The 25,864-nt window shown below is 42.4% G+C and overlaps 1 protein-coding gene across 1 annotated transcript in view; it reads right to left on the reverse strand.

Annotated features, from left to right (window-relative positions):
- The window catches only part of TRAPPC12 (trafficking protein particle complex subunit 12), a 77,698-nt gene that overhangs the window by 13,210 nt on the left and 38,624 nt on the right, over positions 1-25,864 (reverse strand). The window contains exons 9-10 of the mRNA XM_087702751.1: positions 15,819-15,891; positions 6,929-7,002 (exon numbers count right to left, since the gene is read on the reverse strand). Of these exons, the coding sequence (XP_087558877.1) occupies positions 6,929-7,002; positions 15,819-15,891 (147 nt within the window). The remainder of the gene's footprint in view (positions 1-6,928; positions 7,003-15,818; positions 15,892-25,864) is intronic.

The raw sequence follows: 25,864 nt of genomic DNA on the forward strand, positions 1-25,864 counted from the left end.
CAACTAGTTAAATGTAGGCTGAATAGCAGGTCAATTAATTGAACACATAACTAGCTCGAAAATCATACTCATGGTGCTTCCATCAATGGCTTTTATCACCACAGATTGGCTAGAGATATTGAATGGGGTGGACCAAGTCTCAAGTCCTCTTAGTGCTAAGAAATTATTATTAAATTTCCGATAACTCAAAACTGGGATAGCTAAACGCTAGGAAGGAGAGAAATAAAACTCAAAACAATCTTGGTAGGTTCGAAGAATGGGCTGAAAATAACCAAATGAAGTCCAGCAGACAAATCTGTAGTTCTTCATTTAAGAGAGAATCAAATTTAAGGGCATGGAATGGGGCGATACATGGTTTGACAAATATTACATATAAAAATATTTCTGAACAATAATCGACTTCAGGGGATGAATCAAAACGTACTTGCAAAAGAGACCTGATTTTAGATGGTATCAACTAAGACGTAACTTTCGAATTGTGGCGGGGAATCACACAGCTTTCTTCTTCTTTGGTCAGACTCAAACACCGTCTCCAGTTCTGGCCACCACCTCTGATGAAGGAATCACTCAACACTCAACAGGTTTTGAGCAGGGCTCAGCAAAGATGATAGGAGGTGGAAGATGAGAGAGGTGGAAGCAGCTGGAGAGCTTTCGCTTTGAGGAAAAACATCTGAGGAGGGATATGATAGTATCCTTCAAATATCTGCAAGGATGTCATGCAAAAGACCAACTCCTATTTCATTTTCTTCTAGAGCAGTGGTTCCCAAACTTGGCAACTTTAAGACTTGTGGACTTCAACTCCCAGAATTCTCCAGCCAGCTCTGCTGGCAATTCTGGGAATTGAAGTCCACAAGTCTTAAAGTTGCCAAGTTTGGGAACCACTGCTCTAGAGTTTAAGACACAGAGTGACACATTTGCATCCCTGGACGGCAGATTCTGACCAACAGAAAGTAGGGAGAAAGTCCTATCAGTAAGAGCAGTTTGACATCTGACCCCACAGAGGGTGAGGGACCAATGGCCTAAATAACTCCTACCAATGCAGATCAGTGCCCAATTAATAAGAAACGCACCTTTCACTCAATCTTATTCCTTATTCTTAGCAATCTACTTGTGCTTCTTGTTAGAAAGAAACTGGTTTTTCCAATTCATAAGAATGCAATGTCTTTTGAGGAGGAGGGGGGGGGTGATGCTAGATGGCAGCACGCTGCATTTTACAGCAATTCCAGAAGAAAGCTAATTTATTCATGACACATTAAATTACAGATGACAACTAAATGTCTTCCTTGGAAGAAATATAGAATATAAAAGCTGCACCAAATTCTTGTAAATATACACTCCTAATTATTTGTACTTGTCTGATTTCAAGTCTTGCTGGCATGAAAATACGGTTTTATAGGAATTCTAGACACTGTTAATATTAATTAACTTTATTATCAAGCTATTTTTAAAATGTTAAAAAAAAATGCAAGAAAATGTTTTCCACCATTATATAGGGCCTATGATTTAGACGGAAAATGTTAATTTTTATAGAAAGCGCATCTTGTGTTATTGTAAGTAACTTTGCAAACTACATCACATTATTATTTATAAATTACAAAACTCTTTGAGCAAATGAATGGGTCCCTTAAGAATAAGGAATGCGTGGCACGACAATACCGCGCTCGACTAAGCCGCGCCCGATTAAACCGCGTCGCTGACATCATCAACAGGGCGACAACAGCGAGCGCGGAGAAAGAAGGGCGCTTTAAATAGCGCTTTGAAAGCAAGCCAATTCAACTTAAGGTAAGGGTTAGGTTAAGGGTTAGGTTAAGGGTTAGGGTTAGGTTTAGGGTTAGGTTAAGGGTTAGGTTAAGGGTTAGGGTTAGGTTTAGGGTTAGGTTAAGGGTTAGGTTTAGGGTTAGGTTTAGGGTTAGGTTAAGGGTTAGGTTTAGGGTTAGGGTTAGGTTAAGGGTTAGGTTAAGGGTTAGGGTTAGGTTTAGGTTTAGGGTTAGGTTTAGGGTTAGGTTAAGGGTTAGGTTTAGGGTTAGGTTTAGGGGGGGGTTAGGTTTAGGTTTAGGGGTTAATTTTAGGTTTAGCGTTTACAGCGTGCTTCTGTCTCCACGCTGTTGTCGCCCTGTTGATGATGTCAGCTACGCGGTTTCGTCGAGCGCTGTTTTGTGGTGGAACCAAGGAATGGAGACTCCTTCCCTCCCCGCCCTCCAGATGTGATCTGAATTTGATCTCGAGAGTGGCAGTTGCAGCAGAACTGATGGGAAGTCAGCAGGGAGAAGTCTACGCATTAGATAATTGATTCAGGCAAAGGATAGTATATGCCAGTAGTAGGTCCTCGGCATCAGCAGTACTAACAGTGGCAGGTCCCATTCCTCATGACACCAGGGCAACAGCTGGAAAAAAATCGTATTTCCACTGGGCTTATGTTTCCTACCATGATGAAGATACATTTGCAGAGAACAATACTGAAAGAGCCAAAGGGCTAATCCGCGCCGTTCGAAGCGCTAAGGAAAAACGTGACCCTACCGCGATGACAAAATCGCGGAGGACAAATCCGTGCATTCCCAAGGACTCAGTACCCTAAACCTAACCCTAAACCTAAACTTAACCCTAAACCTAACGCTAAACCTAACTTTAAACCTAATGCTAAACCTAACGCTAAACCTAACGCTAAACCTAACCCTAACCCTAACCCTAACCCTAAACCTAACCCCTAAACCTAATCCTAACCCTTACCTTAATTGAAATCGGCTTTCTGCCGTGGCGCCGTTTTAAAGCGCCCTTCTGTTGCCGCGCTGTTGTCGCGGCGGTGATGACCTGCGGTGATGACGTCACGGCTTTAGCGCCGTGATTTTATCACCGCAATTTTGACGAGCGCGGTTTTGTTGTGCCACGGTTAAAGAAACATGAAAGGGAGGGTGAAGGGCCTAAATAAAACAACAAGGGTTCATTCAGCTCCCTGAATTCTGTCCATGCCTCAAATTTCAATTTGTAGTACTCTTTTGAATGTATCACGTGAACTTTGCTCTCGGTGGAACGACTGGATGGAAAGTAACTCCAAGTTGTGAAATGCAGTCAGTGATATCTAAAGAAAGTTGTAGGGAAACTAAAAAAAAAAAAGCTTAAGCACTTGAACATTATGCAAAGAAAGCAGAAATCTAGATTTATAAAATGGTTTTAGAAATCTGCATTTAGACATGTCTTTTTTTTTATTAAAGTCAAGATTACATTTGGATACAAAGATTGAGCTGTGATGGAACAAACAAACAAACAAACTATACACAGGGGGAAAAACAGATGTTCAGCTGCTACTAAAGAGAGATGCTTTAAGAAAAGTAAATGCAAAGAAAAAGAACTGATTCTGAAATTTGTGCATTTCAGAGCCCCCTTTTTCAAACCTTAAAATTCCAAATTCCAACTATTCAAGGAAACTTTTTTGTTTAAAATTATTGTCCCTTCTTGACTTATTTTGCTAAAGCATCTTTAAAGTACAAAGATATATACTATCTAATTTCTCCAACTATCTATTCCCCAAATTAGTTGGGATGATACCTTCCAGGATTCCCACACAGCTGAAAATTCCAGGGCTCAACCTGTATTTTTAGGGGAAACGGGGTAGCCTATAAAATACCATTGTTGGGGCAATACCATTGTTGAGCCGAGGTGGCGCAGTGGTTAGGGTGCAGCATTGCAGGCCACTTCAGCTGACTGTTATCTGCAGTTCAGCGGTTCTAATCTCACCGGCTCAAAGGTTGACTCAGCCTTCCCTCCTTCCAAGGTGGGTGAAATGAGGACCCAGACTGTGGGGGCGATATGCTGACTCTGTAAACCGCTTAGAGAGGGCTGGAAGCCCTATGAAGCGGTATATAAGTCTAACTGCTATTGCTAATATGCAGACTCTGTAAAACGCTTAGAGAGGGCTGTAGAGCACTGTGAAGCGGTATATAAGTCTAAGTGCCAGTGCTTTGTTTGTCAAATATCACATAATTTTTATCCAAAGATATATACAGTAATAACGACTCCTTTGTGATGGATACTGTAGATCTGAAGACTATGGATAGGTTTAGGTAACTTGCTGAAGAGAGCAAAGTCTACTTTGTGGCTACCAGAATATGAATATTGCTTTTCATAGTTTATTGAGGGTTGTTAGAAATAGTAATAGAAATAGTAGAAATGTATTCCAAGGAAAATGCTCAAAGGGTCGCATTAAAATAGAAACACAAGCAATACCACTTAGACTTTTATACCGCTTCACAGTGCTTTTACAGCCCTCTCTAAGTGGTTTACAGAGTCAGCCTATTGCCCCCAACAATCTGTGTCTTCATTTTACTGACCTAGGAGGGATGGAAGGCTGAGTCAACCCTGAGCCTGGTGAGATTCGATGTGTCAAACTGCTGGCAGCCGGTGATCAGCAGAAGTAGCCTGCAGTAGCGCACTCTAAACACTGCGCCACTACGGCTCATATATGCTGCAAGGCTGTAGCCATACAAATGGCAACTGAAAAATAGGTTTCGACCTATCAATTGTTGGTTTGAAATGCCGCTTAAAGAAACAATTCCATGCAGCCAGCTGTTTGCGGAATGGGACAACTCACCATGGCCAACTTGTTGCGGCCAAGTTGCGATGATGGCCAAGTCGCCGTGGGATAATTCAAAAATTCAAATTATTTTAAAATAATTTTTAAAATATTTTAATTTTTGGTTCTCCTTTGGCATCTTTTCTTCAATGATTCTGTTCCACCGTTTCTTCAGTATTAGTGTAAAGCTTGACCCACAGTGAAATGTCTCATGGGGAGGGGGCTGCAAGTTGTGCCCACAGCGAGTTGTCCTAGATCTGGGAAATGGCTTCCCCCCAAAGATGCATTTTTTTATTTTGTGCAATTTGCAATGCTATGTTTGAATACACTAGAAATATACACAGAATTCCTCTTCATAAATAATTTCTTACTTTGTGTAAGCTCCATATTAGTGTCGTAATCATTTGTTATGCTGCTTCTCACTATAGCTTACAGTTAAGCCCAAAGATCACAAAGGCCACAGTGCTCTTTCTAAGGGAGGGTACGTCATCTGGTGATCATATTACCGTTTGTGTACATGAGCCATCTTCCCAATTGCTTATTTAACACACGCAAGAAGTAAGCTGAACAATAAGATCTGCAAAATTATATTAGCTAAATACAGTATTTTTATATTTCTTGTGATTGCTGCTAATCTTGAGAGTCTACTGACAGCATAAATCGGTTATGAAGAAATAGGGCTGTATGGTGTCTTAGATTCAGATCTTCTGAATGTGTATGTAATCCTCTCTGCAACTCTTTAAAGTAGCTGCATCTTTCCCCAAGATTGTGAGCCAGATAAAGATCCAGATGCTTGAAAGAGATGCAGAAAGGGATAATGTCTGTGCTTCCAAGCAGCTTTTTGGACTCAAATCTGAAGTGCCGAACGGTCCTAGAATTTCATCTTCCCACTGTTTTTTGGAGGAAATCTGCATAAATTGACAGATGGGAAGAAAAATGCTTCTCTGGACTGATTTGAAAGCCTCAACTCCCTCCAGGCAAGAATCAGAAATGCAGCTGAGGGAAGGAAGCAAAGGCTGACAGCGTGCTCATTCATCTATATCTTGGAGGAAATTCACAACAAATCATGTTTATTCTTCCAAAGTGACACTAGCCATGCAAAGGGAACTGAAAAGTGGGGAGATTCTGAATGGTAGCACTGGTCAAAGGCAGCTTTTTTTCTTCTTCAGCTACTCCCCCAAGAAAAGTCTCATTATGAATTTTTGAACTGGTCTGTAGTCCTTTATTAAATTAAGACACTGACCTTAGCGGGGCATCTGAACAAATTAAATGAGGGGGATATTAATTCACCCGGAGTCTAATTTTTAGCCCTACAAGAGAAACTACAAACATTCACAGAGATTTCAGCTGAAATCTGCTCGACCTCATAGAGACTCTCTAGATGGCACAATGACCCGGTTTAGCTTGGGACTTGACAACGGAGACGGAGGCTACCACTACAGAGAGAAGTAAAAAAGAAAAGGTTCCTGGAGATTTCACTGATTTGTGAAACTGTCCTCGTGGATATTATCTGTTGCCCCTTTTGTGTTATTAGCAGCCAAACATTTCTGTGCTTTGGAGCGTTTATAAAACAGGAAAGGAATTGTTGCACTTTCTTTCCCGATGGCATTAGAGAGAAACGGAGAGGCTGCTTGATATATGCACATATGAGGCTCTGGCCACGTCTGAACCTGAAATCAATGGCAGCGTGAATGTCTGCAGCACAAACAATATTAGAGCACAATTTGAACAACGGGTGCCACTGGTCTTAGGATGCTGTCTGGATACAAGGGATGTGACACCACCCTGCTGCAGTTTGAATCCATGTGTTCCCGATTCAAAACCTTTTCTGACAAGTCGGCCTCTACCTCCGTGACCCGACAAATGCGCGAACGTCAAAAGCATGCCGACAAAACCGCGGCGCTAAAACCGTGATGTCAAAAGTGCGCCGACAACAGCGCGCTGACAAAAGCGCGCCGACAGAAGCGCGATTTAAGTTAAGGTAAGGTTTAGGGTTAGGTTTAGGGTTACAGCGCACTTCTGTTGGCGCGCTGTTGTCGGCGCGCTTCAGCGCTCATTCGTCGGCGCGGTTTTGTCAGCGCGGTTTTGTCAGCGCGGTTTAGTCAGGCGCGCTTTTGTCGTTCGCGCATTTGTGGTGGAACCCTCTACCTCTTGCCAACAAATACACAAAAGCCGAAGCAAACGGGGACAGCCTGGAAATCCAGTCCTTTTGTGTTGCTGTTTTGTCTCACCTCCGAAATGATTTCGGCAGGAACCGCCAGCTATGCCTCCACACGGCCCCAAAAGGCCTCCCTCTCCCGCCTCTCTTGACGTTCTACTCGAGTACATACGGTAAACTCCGCAGCCGGAGCACCCACCTACCTTCATCATTAGCAGGCAGTTTGCCGTGGAGTACATCACCCGGCCCAGACGTGACCTCCACAGCTGAAGAGAGGCTGTAAAATGAGAGCAGCTTGTGAATGTGCACAAATAAATTAGAAGCTCTTTCCCTAGCCATCAATTATCGGTCATATGGATTCCAACTGAAACGATTTCCCCTCGTTAACATCACCACATTTTGAGCACCGCGGCGTTTCTAACATTCTGCCACGTTTGCTCTGAAAAACCTGCACCCACTCGATGGAGAGAGAGGGAGAGAGAGAGAGGGAGAGAGGGCTTGACTGGGGAAAGGAACAGACTGTCTGAATAAATGAAGCATAATACAAAGCAGGGGAACAACCTCTCCGCTTTGAGCTCTGGCAATTCTGCAAGGAAGCAATCATTTAAGGGAACAAAAGGCAGGGAGGAAGACAAAGAGAGAGAGAGAGAGAGCGAGAATGCATACACCAAGTCATTAATTAGGACCACTGATGAGCAATCATCTGATTTGAGTCTTTAAATGTACACCCTTCCGCTTCTCTTACTGATCCGATGCTGAAAAACCAAAAGGAAAAAAAGACCCCACTACTTCATTTTGCCAAGGAGCACGAGGGTTTCGGGACTATATGAGTCTGGGGTCTTTGCACTTATGTGTCGGGCTTAGGCGCCTGGAGAAATCTGCCAAGCTTCTCTGCCACTCCTACGCGACTGAAGCTCCCGGTGTTTAAAGGCTGCTGCCTGCAGCACCAGCCAATTTCTCACTCCCTCGGTTTAGAGGCTGGCTCCTCATGCGGGGGAACGCATGGCTCACGGGAGATCTTGCGCAGCTTAAAGGGATCAGAGGTTCCATGCCAGGAAAAAGGTGTTTATTATGTTGCAAAACGAACACTATGATAAAAGGAATTTTAACACGTCCAGGGCTCCAATTCTTAGGTGTGCTCAGGAAATCCCACTGTTTGCAGTGAAATTTGCTTTTTAACATTAATATATAGAATCAGGTCGCAAATCGGACTGCTTTCAGAGTCGGTAATGACTTCCCAAAAATCGGTCTTGTCTGTTATCATGGGATAGGGTTGCAAAAAGAATTGCTGTGGAAAAGAATAGTTAGAACTGCAGTGAAACAAGCACTTGATGTGGAATATTTTGTTACTTGCTTTACAAACCCTTTTTTAATATGTGTTATCCAAGACTAGCAGAAATGTATTGATTCAAAAGTACGCTTTACTTTTAGAGTTCATGTAAATATGGGCAATTTGGAAAATATATTCTCCAATGTAACAATTCAAAACAAAGCAATCTCTTTTGTCCAATTACACTACAAAAACAAACAAATAAACTGCAAACCAATATAAATGCAGACCTCTCTGCTCCGGACCTCTGCAGAAGTCACCAAGATTAACACGGGTGGGAGTTTCATCAAGGAAGTACAAAACATGTTTTTTTTTTAGCAGAGCAGACCTTTAGGATGTGAGATGATAATTGGAAAAGCTCTACGTCCTCGCAAATTAGTAAAATGTACGATAAAAACGTAAAAGCAAGGAAGAACATATTGTTTAGTTTTAATTGAAAAAAAACTGTCATCTTAGGTAAGAACAAATAAATATTATTTGCAGTTCTTAATTTAGACTGTATCTTTGTGTGTTTGTCCAACCCTCTTCTGTATTTTTTTTTTAAAAAAAATATGGGTATGAGAGAGGAAGGAAGGAAGGAGGGAAGGAAGGAAGGAAGGAAGGAAGGAAGGAAAGAAGGAAGGAAGAAAGGAAGGAGGGAAGGAAGGGAGGGAGATGGAGAGATGGAGAAAAGAAGGACTGAGGGATGGAGGGAGGAGATGGAGAAAGGGAGGGCAGGGAGGAAGGGAGATGGAGAAACGAAGGAGTGAGGGATGGAGGGAGGAGATGGAGAAAAGAAGGACTGAGGGATGGAGGGAGGAGATGGAGAAAAGGAGGGCAGGGAGGAAGGGAGATGGAGAAACGAAGGAGTGAGGGATGGAGGGAGGGAGATGGAGAAAAGAAGGAGCGAGGGATGGAGGGAGGAGATGGAGAAAAGGAGGGCAGGGAGGAAGGGAGATGGGGAAACGAAGGAGGGAAGGAGGAAGGGAGGAGATGGAGAAAGGGGGGAGGGAGGGAGGGAGGAAGGAAGAAGATGGAGAGAAAAAAAGGAAGGAAGACGGGCGGGAGGGAGGGAAGGAAAGCTGCCAAGAAAATGGTGCAGTGCTAAATCTTTTTCTTCCCAGTGAACGGAGAATGAGATGCAGTCCTCTTTTTTTCTACTAAGGAGAGGCAACGCCACAAGCCGCTTTCTGCAACACCTACTCAGACCAGCAAGAGGGACGCCGTTATGCTGCAGATCGAACCCCATTAAAAAAAAAACACCAGGCTGTTTTCAGCCATTGTTCGCGAAACAAAAACACGAAGGCTTCTTCCTTCAGTGAAGTTCACAAAAGCAGAGGCAGAAAGCTCCCTGTAGCTCAGAAGTGCAGCCGAGCCCCTTGTCCTTCTCGGGAAGAGATGCCATCAGTCCTCACAAGTGTCCTCTGGGTAACATTAGGCAGACAGACAGCTGTAATGCCGCTGCACTCCAAGCGCATAACAGCCACTCACAGATGCTTGAATCCCCCCCTCTCTCTCTCCCTCCCTGGCTTCCGCTGGCTGCTTTTCATCCCTGGCCATGCCAAGCTCTTAGCAAACTTAGCCAAGCAGCTGTGGCGAAGGAGAGCGTGAAAAGAGGGCAGAAGCATCTCAAACAAAGGACAAGGGCCACCACCGCATGGAGGCTTTCCTTCAAGTGCTGCGTGATCCATATAGCTGTAATCCAGTGTTTCTCAACCTTGGCAACTTGAAGACATCCGGACTTCAACTCCCAGAACTCCCCAGCCAGCGAATGCTGGCTGGGGAGTTCTGGGAGTTGAAGTCCAGACGTCTTCAAGTTGCCAAGGTTGAGAAACACTGCGTCTAATCAATGGGATGTTGCAGGAACACAGTCCGCCATATAGAGAGGGGAAGGCTGGCTTAAAGCTCAGGGAGAGATAGTGAAGTGGTGGGATGGGAGAAACGCCAGATTTAATGACCTCCCTTTTGTCAAGAAGATCTGGTAGCTCTGTGGGAATTTTAGACTCTATAATCGCTCCCGATCTCTTTAGAACCGCATCTCCCGCGTTTATCTAGCCGCCTGTTGTTTTTAACCTCAAATTCCGTATCTGGGAGCCTTGCTCCCCGTCTCCGATTTCAGATGGATAGCAGCTAGCTGCAATTATTCGGCGGATATGCCTATTGTCAGAATCACTCTCCTAATAATTGGCTCGTATATTCAAGGAGGGTATAGAAGAGGGTAATTTCTACTTTAGGCCCTTTTAGCACCGCTGCAGCATTGGTGTTTTGCAAACCGCGAGGAGTGGAAATAAAACTGTCATTCTATATAACTCTTATTGTAGAAGCCTGCTCTACATAACAATCTCAAGATAATTGTATATTGTGGCAAGATATATTTGCTCGTAAAAAAAAAAGGGGGGCCTGCAATCGTGCATATATTTACCCAAGAGTAAATCCCAAAGAGTTTACTGAGACTTTCTTTGGCATAGATAATGCTCTGGTGGATGGTGCTATCGACCTCATTTGAGACGATGAGATCCATTTCCCTAGCAAGCTGCTTTCAAAATATCTGGTCATCACAGTCCCATCATCAGAGTATTCATCGCCTTTACATTTCCCCTCCTATTAGAGAGCCGAGGTGGCGCAGTGGTTAGGGTGCAGTACTGCAGGCTACTTCAGCTGACTGTTACCTGCAGTTCAGCTGTTCAAATCTCACTGGCTCAGGGTTGACTCAGCCTTCCATCCTTCCGAGGTGGGTAAAATGAGGACCCGGATTGTTGTTGGGGGCGATATGCTGACTCTGTAAACCGCTTAGAGAGGGCTGGAAGCCCTATGAAGCGGTATATAAGTCTAACTGCTATTGCTATATTGCTATTGCTATTAATATGTTTGGATCATTTGTAGTTTACCAAATATCCATTCAGTAAAAGGCCCAGGCTCTGCTTCAGCTGTGGGAAGACTTGAATCCTTTTGGTGCAGCAGCTGAAAATTCTTTTTCGTGATTCCCAATGTGTTAACCTCTGACGGCCATCGAGGTAGGCACTGACCTCTCTGTCATTAGAACTATCACACCACTCTGCAACATTCTGAATGATCACTAGAGAGCAGCAAAGAGCCAGAGAAAATCTGTTCCTGCCTTCTAGTGGCTGTTCAAAGTTTTGAGATGGTCCAGAATAGAGCCGAGGTGGCGCAGTGGTTAGGGTGCAGTACTGCAGGCCACTTCAGCTGACTGTTATCTGCAGTTCAGCGGTTCTAATCTCACCGGCTCAAGGTTGACTCAGCCTTCCATCCTTCCGAGGTGGGTAAAATGAGGACCCAGACTGTGGGGGTGATATGCTGACTCTGTAAACCGCTTAGAGAGGGCTAAAAGCCCTATGAAGCGGTATATAAGTCTACCTGCTATTGCTATTAGTGCTATTGCATTCTGCTGGTAAAATAAAATAAGCAGATTTCCAATTGCTGTGAATCCCAAAGCAATTCCAGGTTGGTAGATAAGTGGTTCTTTTTATTTTCTCCAACCAGTTTCTATCGGCAATGATTTTCACAAGAAGCTATAAGATGTTCTAATTGTAGAGCAGGTATATTATGAAGTCCTTCATTCCTCTTTTCTTTTATTGCAGTTCACTTCTATCTTGTGTTTTATGCTGCTTTAGTGTTCTCCTTTTCCTGATTTTGAACTCTTACCTTTTCAGTGACATATGAACATTACGCTGACTATATTTGGCTGTTGCTTCTGAGGGATTTTTTTAAATATGTAGTTTGGTGAGTCATGGGATCGTAATTCAATACATTTAAGCTTGAATCTTGCCAACTAATTGGAATGGATCAGTGTCATCGACAGACTATGTCGCTGAAAACGAAACAGAACTGGGCCCAATTTGGAGGAGGAGAAAAAACAAGTTCTAAAATGGGCCTGGCTCAGCTATGGACTGAAGAGAAGGGAAAAAAATCTAGAAAAATTCCTCCAAATAATCTGGGAAAGGACAGTGATTTGGAAAATCACTACTTGCTCCGTTCTCCTTCATCCTAATCACATGACCCATTGTGGTAACAAGATGAAAGATATACACAAACATGACTGAGAGCAGAAAAAACATCCACAAAAACTTTTACTGTTTTACGTGAGGGGGTGGGCATCAGGGCCGGATTTTCCTATAGGCTAACTAGGCTTCAGCCTAGGGCCTCAAGATCAAGAGGGGCCTCCATTCAAATTGTTAGCAAAATTAAAATTACACTATTCTAAAAACAGTGAACACTAAAACACTGAACCGAAAATAAGGAGGAATTCTACGCATATGACTAATAAACAAACATAAAAATGTATTGGTTAAGATCGTTCCAGCGCCGCGGCAGTTGGGGAGCCCGCCCACGTTCTCGGCACCGGCGGTCGGGCGAGAGGCGCGGCCGCTCCCAGTAGCCGCCCCGTCGACGCGGAGCCCACCAGCGGCCAGGCAGGTGAGGGCGAGGGGGGGCGAGCCGGGCAGCTGAGCGCAGCAGGGGAGGCGGCTGGCCTCGCTGCCTTTGCCGCAGAGCAGAGCCGCCCTCCGTCAGGAGGCCAGCTATATATATTGATATATATTGATATATATCACAGTAATGATGTATTTTATTGTCTCTCATGTAATTTACAAACTTAAAAATGGGAGGTGAAAGGGCCTCATAAGTGGACTAGCCGAGGGCCTCTTTTCATCTAAATCCGGCCCTGGGGTGGGCATGGAAGGTGCCCATTGACCACAGGCCCTCAACTCACGAGCTGACCACAAACCCCTCACTTCCTGCAGTCTATAATCATGAGGGGTAGCTGTCCAGAACACAAGTGGGGAATCTCACAATAACTCCTTTATCCAGGAAGACTGCAGAAGCCAAAATGATTGCACAATTGGGCAATAGGTTCAGCTAAACCACTCAATACTAAATTGACAGCTTTGAAAAAAGCAGATGAAAGAGCTGGAAAGAGGAAATGAAAGAAGTTAAGAAGATGTAGTGCTCTGTAAAACAAGTGTCTGGCGATGTAAGATGAATTAATGACAAAGTGGAAATTCTGGAAAGGAAGACAGAATTTATAGACAGGGAGTTGGAAAGAAAGCTAGGTAATTTGGCTGTTTTGGAATTTAAGAAAGAAGAAACTTCCTTTAAGATTTACAGCACTTCCAGATAATTCTAGTGAAGATATTAGGAGAAAAGGTTATTAAAGCTTTAGCAAACTTTTTGGAGCGGGGCAGAAATTGATAAAATATGTAAAATAAATACAAGATTTGCAAAAATAAGAAATGTTCTAAAAGATGTCTTGGTGGCCTTCGTCAGGAAGAAAACAAGAAATCAAGTTTTCATGCAGCATTTTAATACAAGACTGAAGAATGCATAATACATATGTATTTGTACTGAAAGAAATTCCTGTTAGAATTCTGAGTGAGAAAAGAGTATATTCTCTTTAGGAAAGGATTCCATTTCAATGGAGCAAAATAGGAGGTGCTTTTAAACAGCAGAGGTTTCAACTGAAGCATAATGAAACATAAAACACACTGATTTCCTTAGATGCAGAAAAGGCTTTTGACAATTTGAACTGGGCTTTCTTGTTCAAAGTTTTGAAAAATACACACTTTGGAGCAAATTTTATACAATTGTAAGATCAATGTACACTTCACATAAAGCACAAATAATGATTAATAGAAATCTAACAAAGCCTTGTGATACAAAAAAAGAAAAATATAGGGATACTCAGGGATACAACCATCTGGCTTTCATGGCATTGGCGAGACTCGAACTCACGAAGTCCCCTGCTTTCTAGCCTAGTGGCCACAACCACTAGACTCAATTGGCTAAGAAAACTGGTTAAGAAAAACCAGGAAAGTTGAAGAATTGATGAATAAAATGGGTCTAAAATTGAGAAGAAAGTAAAATATTTGGGAATAATTGCATGTTATTTCAAAATAACTATTACCGTATATACTCGAGTATAGGCCGGCCCGAATATAAGCCGAGGCACCTAATTTTACCACAAAAAACTGGAAAAGTTATTGACTCGAGTATAAGCCTAGGGTGGGAAATGCAGCAGCTACCGGTAAATTTAAAAAATAAAAATAGATACCAATAATGTTTTTGAATATTTATTTCAAAGAAAAACAGTAAACTAGCTCTGGGACATCGCTATGTGGCTGCTTGCCATAACAAGGAGGAGGTGGGACATCGTTGCAGAGTGGCAGGAGGGGGAGGAAGGGGAATCGTAAGACAGCCCTGCATTACATTAGAACGTGAGGAGGGGGGATGGTGCGGTGCGCGCTGCGCGGCAAACTGACACAGAGGGAGGGGAAACTCACAGGGGCGCCGGGCCATTCACGAGCGTCACCCAGCGGCATGGCCCCGCCCCTTTTTCTCCTCCATTTCGGGCAAATTTTTCACTGACTCGAGTATGAGCCGAGGCGGCTTTATTCAGCCCAAAAAGTGGGCTGAAAAACTCGGCTTATACTTGAGTATATACGGTAAATGGAATGAAGTTAAAAACACATAAGATGAAAGTAAATACAATTTCCATTGTTAGATAGAATTTCTGTGATGAAAATGAATGTCTTGCCTAGAATGATGTTTTTGCTTCAGACAATACCTGTTTTCATAACTGTGCACCATTTACGGAGTAGCAAAAGGTTACCTCTAAATTTGTGTGATAGGGCAAAAACCCCTACAAGTTAATTATAAGGTGTTCTAAGATGCAAAGGGAAGAGGAGGAACGTGTCTATGCAATTTAAAATAGCATTTTGCAGCTTGCAGTTTGGTTTGGATGAAAAGAGTGAGCATTGCTGAGAAATAGAAGGCTGTTGGGATTAGAAGACCACCACCTGAGATTTGGGCGGCATGGATATCTGTGGTAGAATAAAGTGAAGGTTAATGTGGATTTTAAAAATCATTATGATAGACATGCCACATTGAGAACATGGAATAGATACAAACCCAGGTTGTGCCCCAAAGCACTTCTGCAGCATTCAGCAGAAGACGCATTTATGGATGAGAAATTATTGGCAATCATAAATGGCTAACTTATTGTGAGATATACGATTGAGTCCCTAAAGCATGTGACATAGCACATGGGCAAGCTAAGATTCTTAGAATATGAATTGAGCAATAACTGCAGATCTTCAAATACAGTATAAAAATATCGGGAGGGGAGGGGGAAGAAGGGGAGAAAAGAGAATGTGTTCTTTTATTTTTTTTCCCTTTTGGTTCTGACTTTTTAAATTTCTTTATATAATCATATTTTCACCTTTCAGGCTTTGCTCTAATTTGTTTCTGCTATTTTTGTTGTTTGTTTTACCTAATTAACAAAAAATAAAACCAGGGGGGGGGGGAAATAGCAGGCACTAACTTGTCAGAAGGCACCTTTTGGTTTAAACAAGATCCTCCAATTCCAGGAAGAACTTTTGGGAGATAATACGCTGGACTTTTTAAAAGGCTGAACAATCCTTCGGCGCACTTTTTTTTTTTTTTGGTAACCTGCTGTCATGGTTTTTCTACTAATAAACCTGTCACTCTAAAATAGCACCCATCATGATAATAAAATTAAAATAATAATTAAAATAATAAAATTAAAAGGCAAATCTGTGAAATGAATTTCAGCAAGAGTACAAGTGCATAGCTTCAAAAGACAGGATGTTCCTATCACTTGCTCGGAAATGGCCAGGATCTCTTATAAGATTGCTCAGAAGCAACGCTATAGCGTTGCTTCTGAGCAATCTTATGAGAGATCCTGGCCATTTCCGAGCAAGTGATAGGAACATCCTGTCTATGGAAAAGAAGTTTCAGAGGATACCTACCTTGCTTGCTCTCCTGGGTAATGTTGGTCATGCTGCCGTCTTCTGCTAAGCCATGTTCCAAGTTGTCTAAAATCTGCAGTGAATAGAAAACCAGTGCTCAGTTTTAAAACTCTAGTAAGGAAACTGAATTTATATTTTACCAACAATTTCACCAACAAAGTGGCTCAGTGGCTAAGACGCTGAGCTTGTTGATCAGAAAGTTCGGCAGTTCGGTGGCTCGAATCTGTAGTGCCGCATAACGGAGTGAGCTCCCGTGACTTGTCCCAGCTTCTGCCAACCTAGCAGTTCGAAAGCACGTAAAAATGCAAGTAGAAAAATAGGAACCACCTTTGGTGGGAAGGGAACAGCGTTCCTTACATCTTCGGCATTTAGTCATACTGGCCATATGACCACGGAGACGTCTTTGGACAGCGCTGGCTCTTCGGCTTTGAAACGGAGATGGGCACCGCCCCCTAGAGTTGGGAACGGCTAGCACATATGTCCGAGGGAACCTTTAATCTTTTACCAATAAAGAAATAAAGGAAGACTAGTATAGATCTATTTCAAGCTTTTTAGCTCTCGTCAGCTAGCCATAACCTTATTTGAGTAGACCAGGTTGCTGTGAGAGAGCAGTTTCACCGGAAAAACACTCTAGTGAGGAAACAGTGCCCACATTAACCTCAAACAGCTAAATTTATCACATTCAGGAGATCAAAAAAGAGTCACAAGGGCATGTTACAGAATGGACCTGTCAGCATTAGTAGGATTAATCAGAGTGAAAATGCAAGAATGTTTGTATATTGCAATCCCTGAGTTAAAAATGAATTTTCATTCTTAGGTTTCTCTTTAACTCAAATTTCTACTTAAGTTGGAACTCGTCCTTACAAATGGAGTGTCTTATTACTAAAAATGGTGGACGTTCTCCTTTGAGCCAACGAACCACTGAATGTTTTCATGAACAGCTGAAAAAAAGGCTTTATATATTATATATTTATATTTAAAATGTGCAGCTTCGGTGTCCACGAACACATTGAGAGGCACCAGCCGTTCGTCGATAGGAGAAGGAGAACACTGCCGTTTTTAGTAATGACAGCTTGTTCATAAAATACAAGATGCTTCTAAATTAACCCAGTTCTTAATCCAGGGACTGCCTGTATTTAATCCCAGGATGTAAATAAAATGCAAGACATATATGCTTTAAACCAAGGATCAAATACTGTGTATTTTTAAAAAAAAGAAAGAGTTGGTTTATGCAACAACAGGACAGTAGATTAACAGAATTACACCAATTTATTTTGATGATAATCTTGTGAATTAGCAAACGAAGCCCTGTCCAGTGGCAGGGGCTCTCTGCTGAAGTGTTTTCTTAGCCCACATGGAACTGGAGGAACATGGAGATTTTAGAATGCACGTCAGAGGTGGGTTCCTACCAGTTCGCACCTATCCGGTAGAACCGGTTCGTCAAATCTACCAAACCGGTTAGAAGAGGTTCCACCAGTGGACCCGGAAAGCAGGCCACACCTACAGAAGAGGTTCCAAACTTTTTTGAAACCCACCACTGGTGGGTGTGTAATGTCCCGCAGTTATTTATGCATTAATAATGATCTTGCAATATTTCCTTATACATTTTAGGGACCTTTCCTTACATAATCGGTGTTTTCGTTCATACTTTTGGATTTCTAATTTCTATTTCTGCTAGTTGGCAATTGCTAAAACAAATCCCACGTGAAAAAGTATTCAAAGCCTTCTTGATTTTAATTGTCAATTTATTTATTTCTGCACATCGTAATATTTATTCATTTATATATCTCTGTTTTTCCACTGTTGTGCAAACACAATTCCAGCAGCTGCTAACATGTGTAAAATTAAATATATATTATACTCCCTTTCAAATAGCCAACAAAATATTTCTGGTTTTAATTCCATATCTTGCTTTACGATTGCTTCTAACCACTAACTTCTGAATCGCTACTTGGACCGACCTAAGTACTGATTCATAATTTCATATCTGGTCACATGGGTGGCGAGCCACCCCCACAAAGGAGGCCACACCCACAGAGTAGGTTCCAATAATTTTTGAAACCCACCACTGATGCACATCTAATAGCTGCATTTAGCTTGGACAATCACAAATTGTTGTAAGATTGAATAAAAGCACAGTGCTTAGATCAGTGTTTCTCAACCTTGGCGACTTTAAGTCCGGTGGACTTCAACTACCAGAATTCCCCAGCCAGCTCTGCTGGCTGGGGGATTCTGGGAGTTGAAGTCCACCGGACTTAAAGTCGCCAAGGTTGAGAAACACTGGCTTAGATGATTTCAAAGCATTGTCCATTCTTAGCCCAGCCTACCTCCCGTAAGCACTGAGGAGACCACAGAGTATAGTAAGTGTCTTTTGGACTTAGCTCTGCCTACTGTAAATGGTTCTCCAAGACTGACTGCAGGGCTACTTCTGGAATTCAGAGCTTCTGATAGTTTATTATCCGCTGCTCTTTTACCCCTGCCAGTCAGTGATTAGCTGCCCAAACCAGTCGGTTATTTTATCATCTTCAGGAGTGCAACCTGCACAATCACATCATTTCAAATATGTAGGTAAGAAGGAGCAGTTAGCAGAAATTCAGCATGGGTACTTGCACCTCAATCCATTTCTTGACCCCGGGCGAATACTCCTTTTTAATTCACAACACAAGTTATGGACAAGTTATTATACATCTGCCGCTGCGTGTCATTTGCTGGGGAGAAGATGGGAGGAGATCAACTATCCAGCAAGCTAATTCAAATTCAAATTTAATGAATTTATATGCCGCCCAATCCCGAAGGACTCCGGGCGGCTTACAGAATAAAACTCTAAAAAAGATAAAAATTAAAAATAAGGAAGAGAAAACAGATTAAAAAGGGAACACATCATGCATTCAATCTAGGCGGGGCTGGACCTCGTTCATGAGGTCAACAGCCCCAGGCCTGCCGGAATAGCCAGGTTTTAGTAGCCTTTCAGAAGGCCAAGAGAGTGGGAAGGGTCCGGATCTCTGGGGGTAGATCGTTCCATAGGGTCGGAGCAGCTACAGAGAAGGCCCTCCCCCGGGGAGTCGCCAGCCGGCATTGTCTGGTCGATGGCACCCGGAGAAGGCCCAGTCTGTGAGATCTTATCGGCCGTTGGGAGGTATGCGGCAGAAGACGGTCTCGAAGGTATCCGGGTCCTAGGCCATGTAGGGCTTTAAAGGTGATAACCAGCACCTTGAAGCGCATTCAGAGACCGATAGGGAGCCAGTGCAGCTCGTGGAGGATAGGTAATGTAAAGGAATATAGCCATTACATAGCAGCAGTGCTGATTTCAACTTTCAGCTACTGATAGTGATTTTTCTTTTATCAAGGATGAGGTGATGAATAGCTTTCTTTGAATGGAGGTAAATATATATATAAATTCAGTAGCAGGTTTTCTTCTAGGTAAACATCAGAAATGGACAGCTTCCTTAGGGACATACTCCCTCGACAAGGGCATTTCTGGCTTGTCAATCTTTTGAATGTACATATAAATAAATGATTGAACAACTGTTTTGAAAGTCTTGAAATATAAATAGGGACTGCTCCATGAACCAAGCTTCTTGCTGGCGATATCTATAATGTTTAGTACTTCTGGCCTTTGAGGGTCAAGTGTTTGGAAGGTGTGGTTGTGGTCAAGCACAAGGGAAGACTTTTCAATTACATGTTTAAGAAAGGGGAGAAGTTCCACCTAAAGGGAAAGTGTCTTATTCCTCCACATTCTTCCCAGTCAAAATGCCCATTTTTGGAGTACAGTTCAAACAAGTCTGGAACCAAGACTTCTACTTTGTTAGAGACATAGACCAGTGTTTCTCAACCTTGGCAACTTGAAGACGTCTGGACTTCAACTCCCAGAATTCCCCAGCCAGCATTCGCTGGCTGGGGAATTCTGGGAGTTGAAGTCCAGACGTCTTCAAGTTGCCAAGGTTGAGAAACACTGACATAGACAGACAGAAAGACAGACAGACAGACACTGCAACCTCTATATGTAGTCAGGGGTTGCCAGCTAGGCAATTATACCTAGGTCTATACGTTTATGTCTATATATTTATATATCTACATCTATCTTCTTTTAAAACCAAGTGCAAAGCCCATTGGTAGCCAGGACATCTGGGAAGAGAGAATACTGCCTTTAATAAGGCTTCTTCCCAACAGTCGTGATATTGAGGGATGATGGGCATAACTTAGAAGATAATAGGAGCTATCTAGGCCAGTTGTCATGGCCAGCCCTATTGTCAATGGATTTCTCTAAGTCTGACTTTTGGTGATTTCATGAACACAGCCACAATTAGATGCGCCCAGCTTTGAGCCAGGAGTGACTCTGCTTAATTTTTTGAGATCAGCCAAGTCGGGCCTGGTTTCTGTTTAAAACCTCCTCGCTGCAGTGGCGATCCCTACATCTGACAGAGTTCAATCCTGGAGTCATGGATTACACGGAACAATGTTTTCGTTCATTGATCCCGTATCTGCACATGTTTAGCTGCAATATAGAACCTGACTTTCTAACACTGTGTGAAAGGGGAAAAAAAATCTTATCCGCTTTTCCATGCCACACATGATTTTAAATGCCTTTTCCATATCACCCCTTCCATTATTTTCCTCAAATGGGAACACCCCAAGTCTAGGGTTTTTTTGGGGGGGGATTGATCTTTTCTACATCTGCATCTATAATAACTTTTCAAAAATGCAGTAATAAGAAAGTGAATTAAATGCAAAAGAGGGCAGAGTGTATTCCGTTTGTTTATGCTTTAAAAACCGAAGGTTGATTAAAAAGTCTTTGTCCTTGTAGTGGACAAAGAGGGAAAACGCACGGCCTTGGTGAAGAAGAAATATTTACTGTGTCCCTTGGGTCCACTGAAAAGCTGGGTGACTGGATAATCCATAAAACTATTAAATGCAGGGAATAAAATTACCTTGCCACACCACCGTCTAAAATCTTTGGCCAAAGAGGAAGAAGATAAGAGACAGAAGAAGTTGCATTTTGTGAAAGGCAGGAGCTCTGAAGGTTAATAAGCAGAACGTTTCCTCAGCTCCTAGTAGCTGACATTAATTGAAGATGCCTTCTGTTCATATTGCATTTATTTTACCAAGGAGTTCTGGCTCTTGCCACAATAATGTGCAACCAGTTGCTCTGTGTGCAAAACTTGTTTTCTTTATGGGGAAAAATGCAACCTAACATTGCTTAGTAGAAAAGGAAGAGAGATTTCCCCCCCCCCGCCCCTAAATTTTCCCTTGCCATTCCCATACCACTATATCCCCACAATTCTAGAATAGATTTTGAAGAAAGAAGGATTTAACGTTGCTACCCCTGTTACTTACCCATGAACTGGAATCCAATCAGGATTCAACTAAAATCAATGAAATAAATAAAGCGTTTACACTGGCTCCTTGGGTGAAATGTTTCTTGAAATGTTTTTATCTAGCCAGTAATACTTTGGATTTGGCAAATTTAGGAGGTTCATTCTTAGCTAAACCACAATTCCTTCTACCCTGCAAAGCTTGCTTTGATTGAAATGAAATCCACAGGCAGCAAAATAAGGATGGCACCCAAGCCATCGATCTCTAATAAAAGATAGATTATGTCCATTCTACTCTGCTCCCCTGAATGCTCTCATATATGAAGTGACCATTGTGGCACACTCTCAAAGAAGATTGCATGGGTTTTATTAAAGTGCTGCTTATAGTTTAATTAGCTAATAATTTCTGCTGATCGGGACATATAAGGCACTGAGTACCAATCTCTCTGATTGCCAAGATTACTGATACTGTAGCTTCCAATCAAGAGCACTGCATCTTTCTTTCTACAGGCACTGTAGAAAATCCGGACATCTTCAAGTTGCCAAGGTTGAGAAACACTGGTCTAGAGCAGTGTTTTTCAACCTTTTTTGTGCAAAGGCACACTTTTTTCATGAAAAAAATCACGAGGCACACCACCATTAGAAAATGTTAAAAAAATTTAACTCTGTGCCTATATTGACTATATATAAAGTGTTTTTCCCACGGCACACCTTACACTATGTCACGGCACACTAGTGTGCCGCGGCACAGTGGTTGAGAAACACTGGTCTAGAGTATAGCTGGTTTTTCTGATGATGGGGCTTATTTTTAACAACGACATCATCAACAGCTTAAAAGTTAGCCTCCAAACCTTGTTCACAAACAGATACCATACCTATTTTTCCACCGTGGCACGACATAAGCGCAAACGTCAAAATTGTGGCGATAAAATTGCGGCGCTAAAGCCGCGACGTCATCACCGCGCGTCATCACCACCGCGACAACAGCACGGCAACAGAAGGGCGCTTTAAAACAGCGCCGCGGCAGAAAGCTGACTTCATTTAAGGTAAGCGTTAGGATTAGGTTTAGGGGTTTGTTTTAGGGTTAGGTTTAGGGTTAGGTTTAGCGTTAAGGTTAGGTTTAGCGTTAGGTTTAGGGTTAGGTTTAGGGTTAGGTTTAGATTTAGGGTTAGGTTTAGGGTACTGAGTGCTCGGGAATGCGCGATTTTGCCCTCCGCGATTATGTCAAGGTGGCGCAGTGGTTAAATGCAGCACTGCAGGCTACTGCTAGATCAGCAGGTCAGCGGTTCAAATCTCACCGGCTCAGGGTTGACTCAGCCTTCCATCCTTCCGAGGTGGGTAAAATGAGGACCCAGATTGTTGGGGGCAATATGCTGACTCTCTGTAAACCGCTTAGAGAGGCCTGAAAGGCCTATGAAGCGGTATATAAGTCTACTGCTATTGCTATGTCATCGTGGTAGGGTCGCGTTTTTCCTTAGCGCTTAGAACGGCGCGAATTAGTCTTCGCGCTTATGTCTCCGCGCAGAAGGGCTTCGCGGATTTGTGGTGGAACCTTTTTCCACAGCACCTAGAAAAATTGAGGAATGGGATGAAAAGAGTTCTCTTGTGTATTATATCATTGGGAATAATTCTCTTCACTTTTCCTGAGGTTCTCTGAGTGACCAAGTACGTCTTTTCCATTGAAATGCCAGTCAAATTCCAAGAACGCAGATCCAGGCACACCTTTTCTTACCGTGTGATAGAACCATCGTCGATTACCATGAAATGATATTGTAATATTAAAAACTTCAAGTGAAATTAAAAGATTGGCATCCCCTTTAGATGGGCATCTAAACATAAGCCTGGTATCATTTTAGAGAAGCCGGGGTGGTGCAGTGGTTAAAGGCAGCACTGCAGGCTACTTCAGCTGACTGCAGTTCTGCAGTTCGGCTGTTCAAATCTCACCGGCTCAAGGTTGACTCAGCCTTCCATCCTTCCGAGGTGGGTAAAATGAGGACCCGGATTGTTGTTGGGGGCAATATGCTGACTCTGTAAACTGCTTAGAGAGGGCTGAAAGCCCTATGAAGCGGTATATAAGTCTAACTGCTATTGGTAACTGCTATTGTTATTGCTATTTGCCAATCCTTGAAGAGAAGCAGTGCCTCCTCTCTTTTAAAAGCATTTAACAATCAAACATTAAAATTTGTTGCTTGATTAAGCAACTAAAAGGTGCTCCTGATTTAAGTGCTTTTAAGGTAATTAACAAACTCATTAAATGACTAAACACTACAGCTGTAATTCAAGTATATGTAATCTAGAAGTATAGGCTTGTCTTACCATTGGCTTAATAATCTTGCAGAGAGTACCAATTATACTTCAAATGATTAAGCTGACTCTGCCTCTTTAGTGTGGCAGAGAAAAGGACAAAAAGCTCCACAAACAGGCTATTTTAAACCAACTGTTATTTACGAAGGGACACAGTGGCTCAGCGGTTAAGACACTGAGCTTGTCGATCCGAAAGGTCGGCAGTTTGGCGGTTCGAATCCCTAGCGTCGCATAACAGAAGGAGCTCCCGTTACTTGTCCCAGCTTCAGCCAACCTAGCAGTTCGAAAGCATGTGAAAATGCAAGTCGAAAAATAGGAACCACCTTTGGTGGGAAGGGAACAGCGTTCCGTGCGCCTTTGGCATTTAGTCATGCCGGCCACATGACCACGGAGAGATCTTCGGACAATGCTGGCTCCTTGGCTTCGAAACGGAGATGAGCACTGCTCCCTAAAGTCGGGAACGACTAGCACATATGTGGGAGGGGAACATTCACCTTTTATTCACCTAAACACTGTTCTTTTGGAAGCAGGAACCATGTGCCACAATAATCCCTGAAAGGCCGAAATCAATTCATAGTTTCTGCTAGAGCCAAGGTGGCGCAGTGGTTAAATGCAGTACTGCAGGCTACTGCTAGATCAGCAGGTCAGCGGTTCAAATCTCACCGGCTCAGGGTTGACTCAGCCTTCCATCCTTCCGAGGTGGGTAAAATGAGGACCCAGATTGTTGGGGGCAATATGCTGACTCTCTGTAAAACCGCTTAGAGAGGCCTGAAAGGTCTATGAAGCGGTATATAAGTCTACTGCTATTGCTTTTACATTCCTTTCTTCCACTCGTCAACATCTCTCCAGCTGAATGCCTGCTAGACTATACTCCAGCCCAATACCAGTCTTTAAGTGATCCTAGCTAGATTTAGGAATACATTTTTCACAAAAGTGAACTGGAGAAAAAAAAATTAACATCTAAGCTTCAGCTTTGGCTAGCTAGAAGACAATCCCCTACTAAGCCAGCTCTCCAGAACAAAAATATATTGATTTATGTTAGGAAGAGCAGTGGTCCAAATGAAAAATAAACAGCAAAACCAAAGTAAAACACCTAAATCCCCAAGTGGCTCTACTAAAGGCTATGCGATACTTTTTTCTTCCCCCAGAGATAATTGTCTAGGTAAAGCCTACAGCTAAGTACTCAATGGAAAGGATGCACACATTTTTTCTTAAATCTACAGGCAAATCTTTACATTTTACGAAGCAAAAATGGATGCTACGAAAACTTTAAAGAAAACAATAGGAAGGATGTACTAGTGTAAAGTCTGTAGCATATAAATAGATTTAAAATATAAAATGCAAAGTATATTCTTCAGAAAGGAATCGTTTTAGCATACACTGGCACAAAGTGTATCCTGAAGAAGTAAAAAATCTGAACATATTGGTAAAAACATTAAAGTCAATAGAGTATTTTTTTTCCCTGCAAAACAAAAAAAAAGGAGTCAACAAGAGATCTGGATCACAAGACATTGTGAGAACTAAAATAGCATAAATTACAATAAGGAGATTGCAGAGAAACTAAATATATCGAGTGAATATGTTTATATACACACACAGCATTATCCTTGTGAAAGATGTACGGTAAGCTAAATACTCAGGCTTTGCACAATTATTGCTCTGGGATGATGTGTGAAATCAAAGACAAATGTCTAGTGCTCATAGATCAGCATCAGCAAATCATCTGCAAAGTCTAAGGGAGGATAAGAAGCTTTAACAAGGGTTCAGCCAACGGAGCTTGCTTACTTGATTCTCTGATGATGAGAAGAAATGATGCGGCTTCTCTACCATCCTTTCCAATCATCCCTATCTTCTAATGAGATCACTAATAATAAAGGCTGAAACCTTCTGGAAGGCAGGAAGCTATGATTCTCAAACCAGACAGCACTGTTATATAAGCATGCGACGAAAGAGAGGTGAAATATTTGTTGATTTGGGAAGGCAGGAAGAAAAACCTTAGGATTTAAATCCTGGAGCAATATATGCAATATATGCTACATACATACATACATACATACATACATACATACATACATACATACATACATACATACATACATACGGACACATACATACATACGCACACACACATCCATCTCTCTATCTCTCCATCCATCCATCCATCCATCCATCCCTCGATATATAGATGTTTGCCATACAAACACACACACACACACACCTTGACTGCTGTCAACTGCGACACACACACACACACACACACAAACACACACACCTTCATCCTTCCTTGCATTGCAATTATTTATACAGCCACATTAATCTGCGAAGTGCCTGTTCTTAGCAAGCTACAAAATATGGAGCAGCAGCATTTCCAGGGAGCTGGGATTTATTTCCATGCTGGGGAGGGAAGTCTGCCAGTATTTTAGAGTGAGA

Source organism: Thamnophis sirtalis, unplaced genomic scaffold (genome assembly GCF_051295495.1).
Source record: "Thamnophis sirtalis isolate CommonGarterSnake01/CBP01778 unplaced genomic scaffold, rThaSir2_p1.2 scaffold_16, whole genome shotgun sequence".
NCBI lineage: Eukaryota > Metazoa > Chordata > Lepidosauria > Squamata > Natricidae > Thamnophis > Thamnophis sirtalis.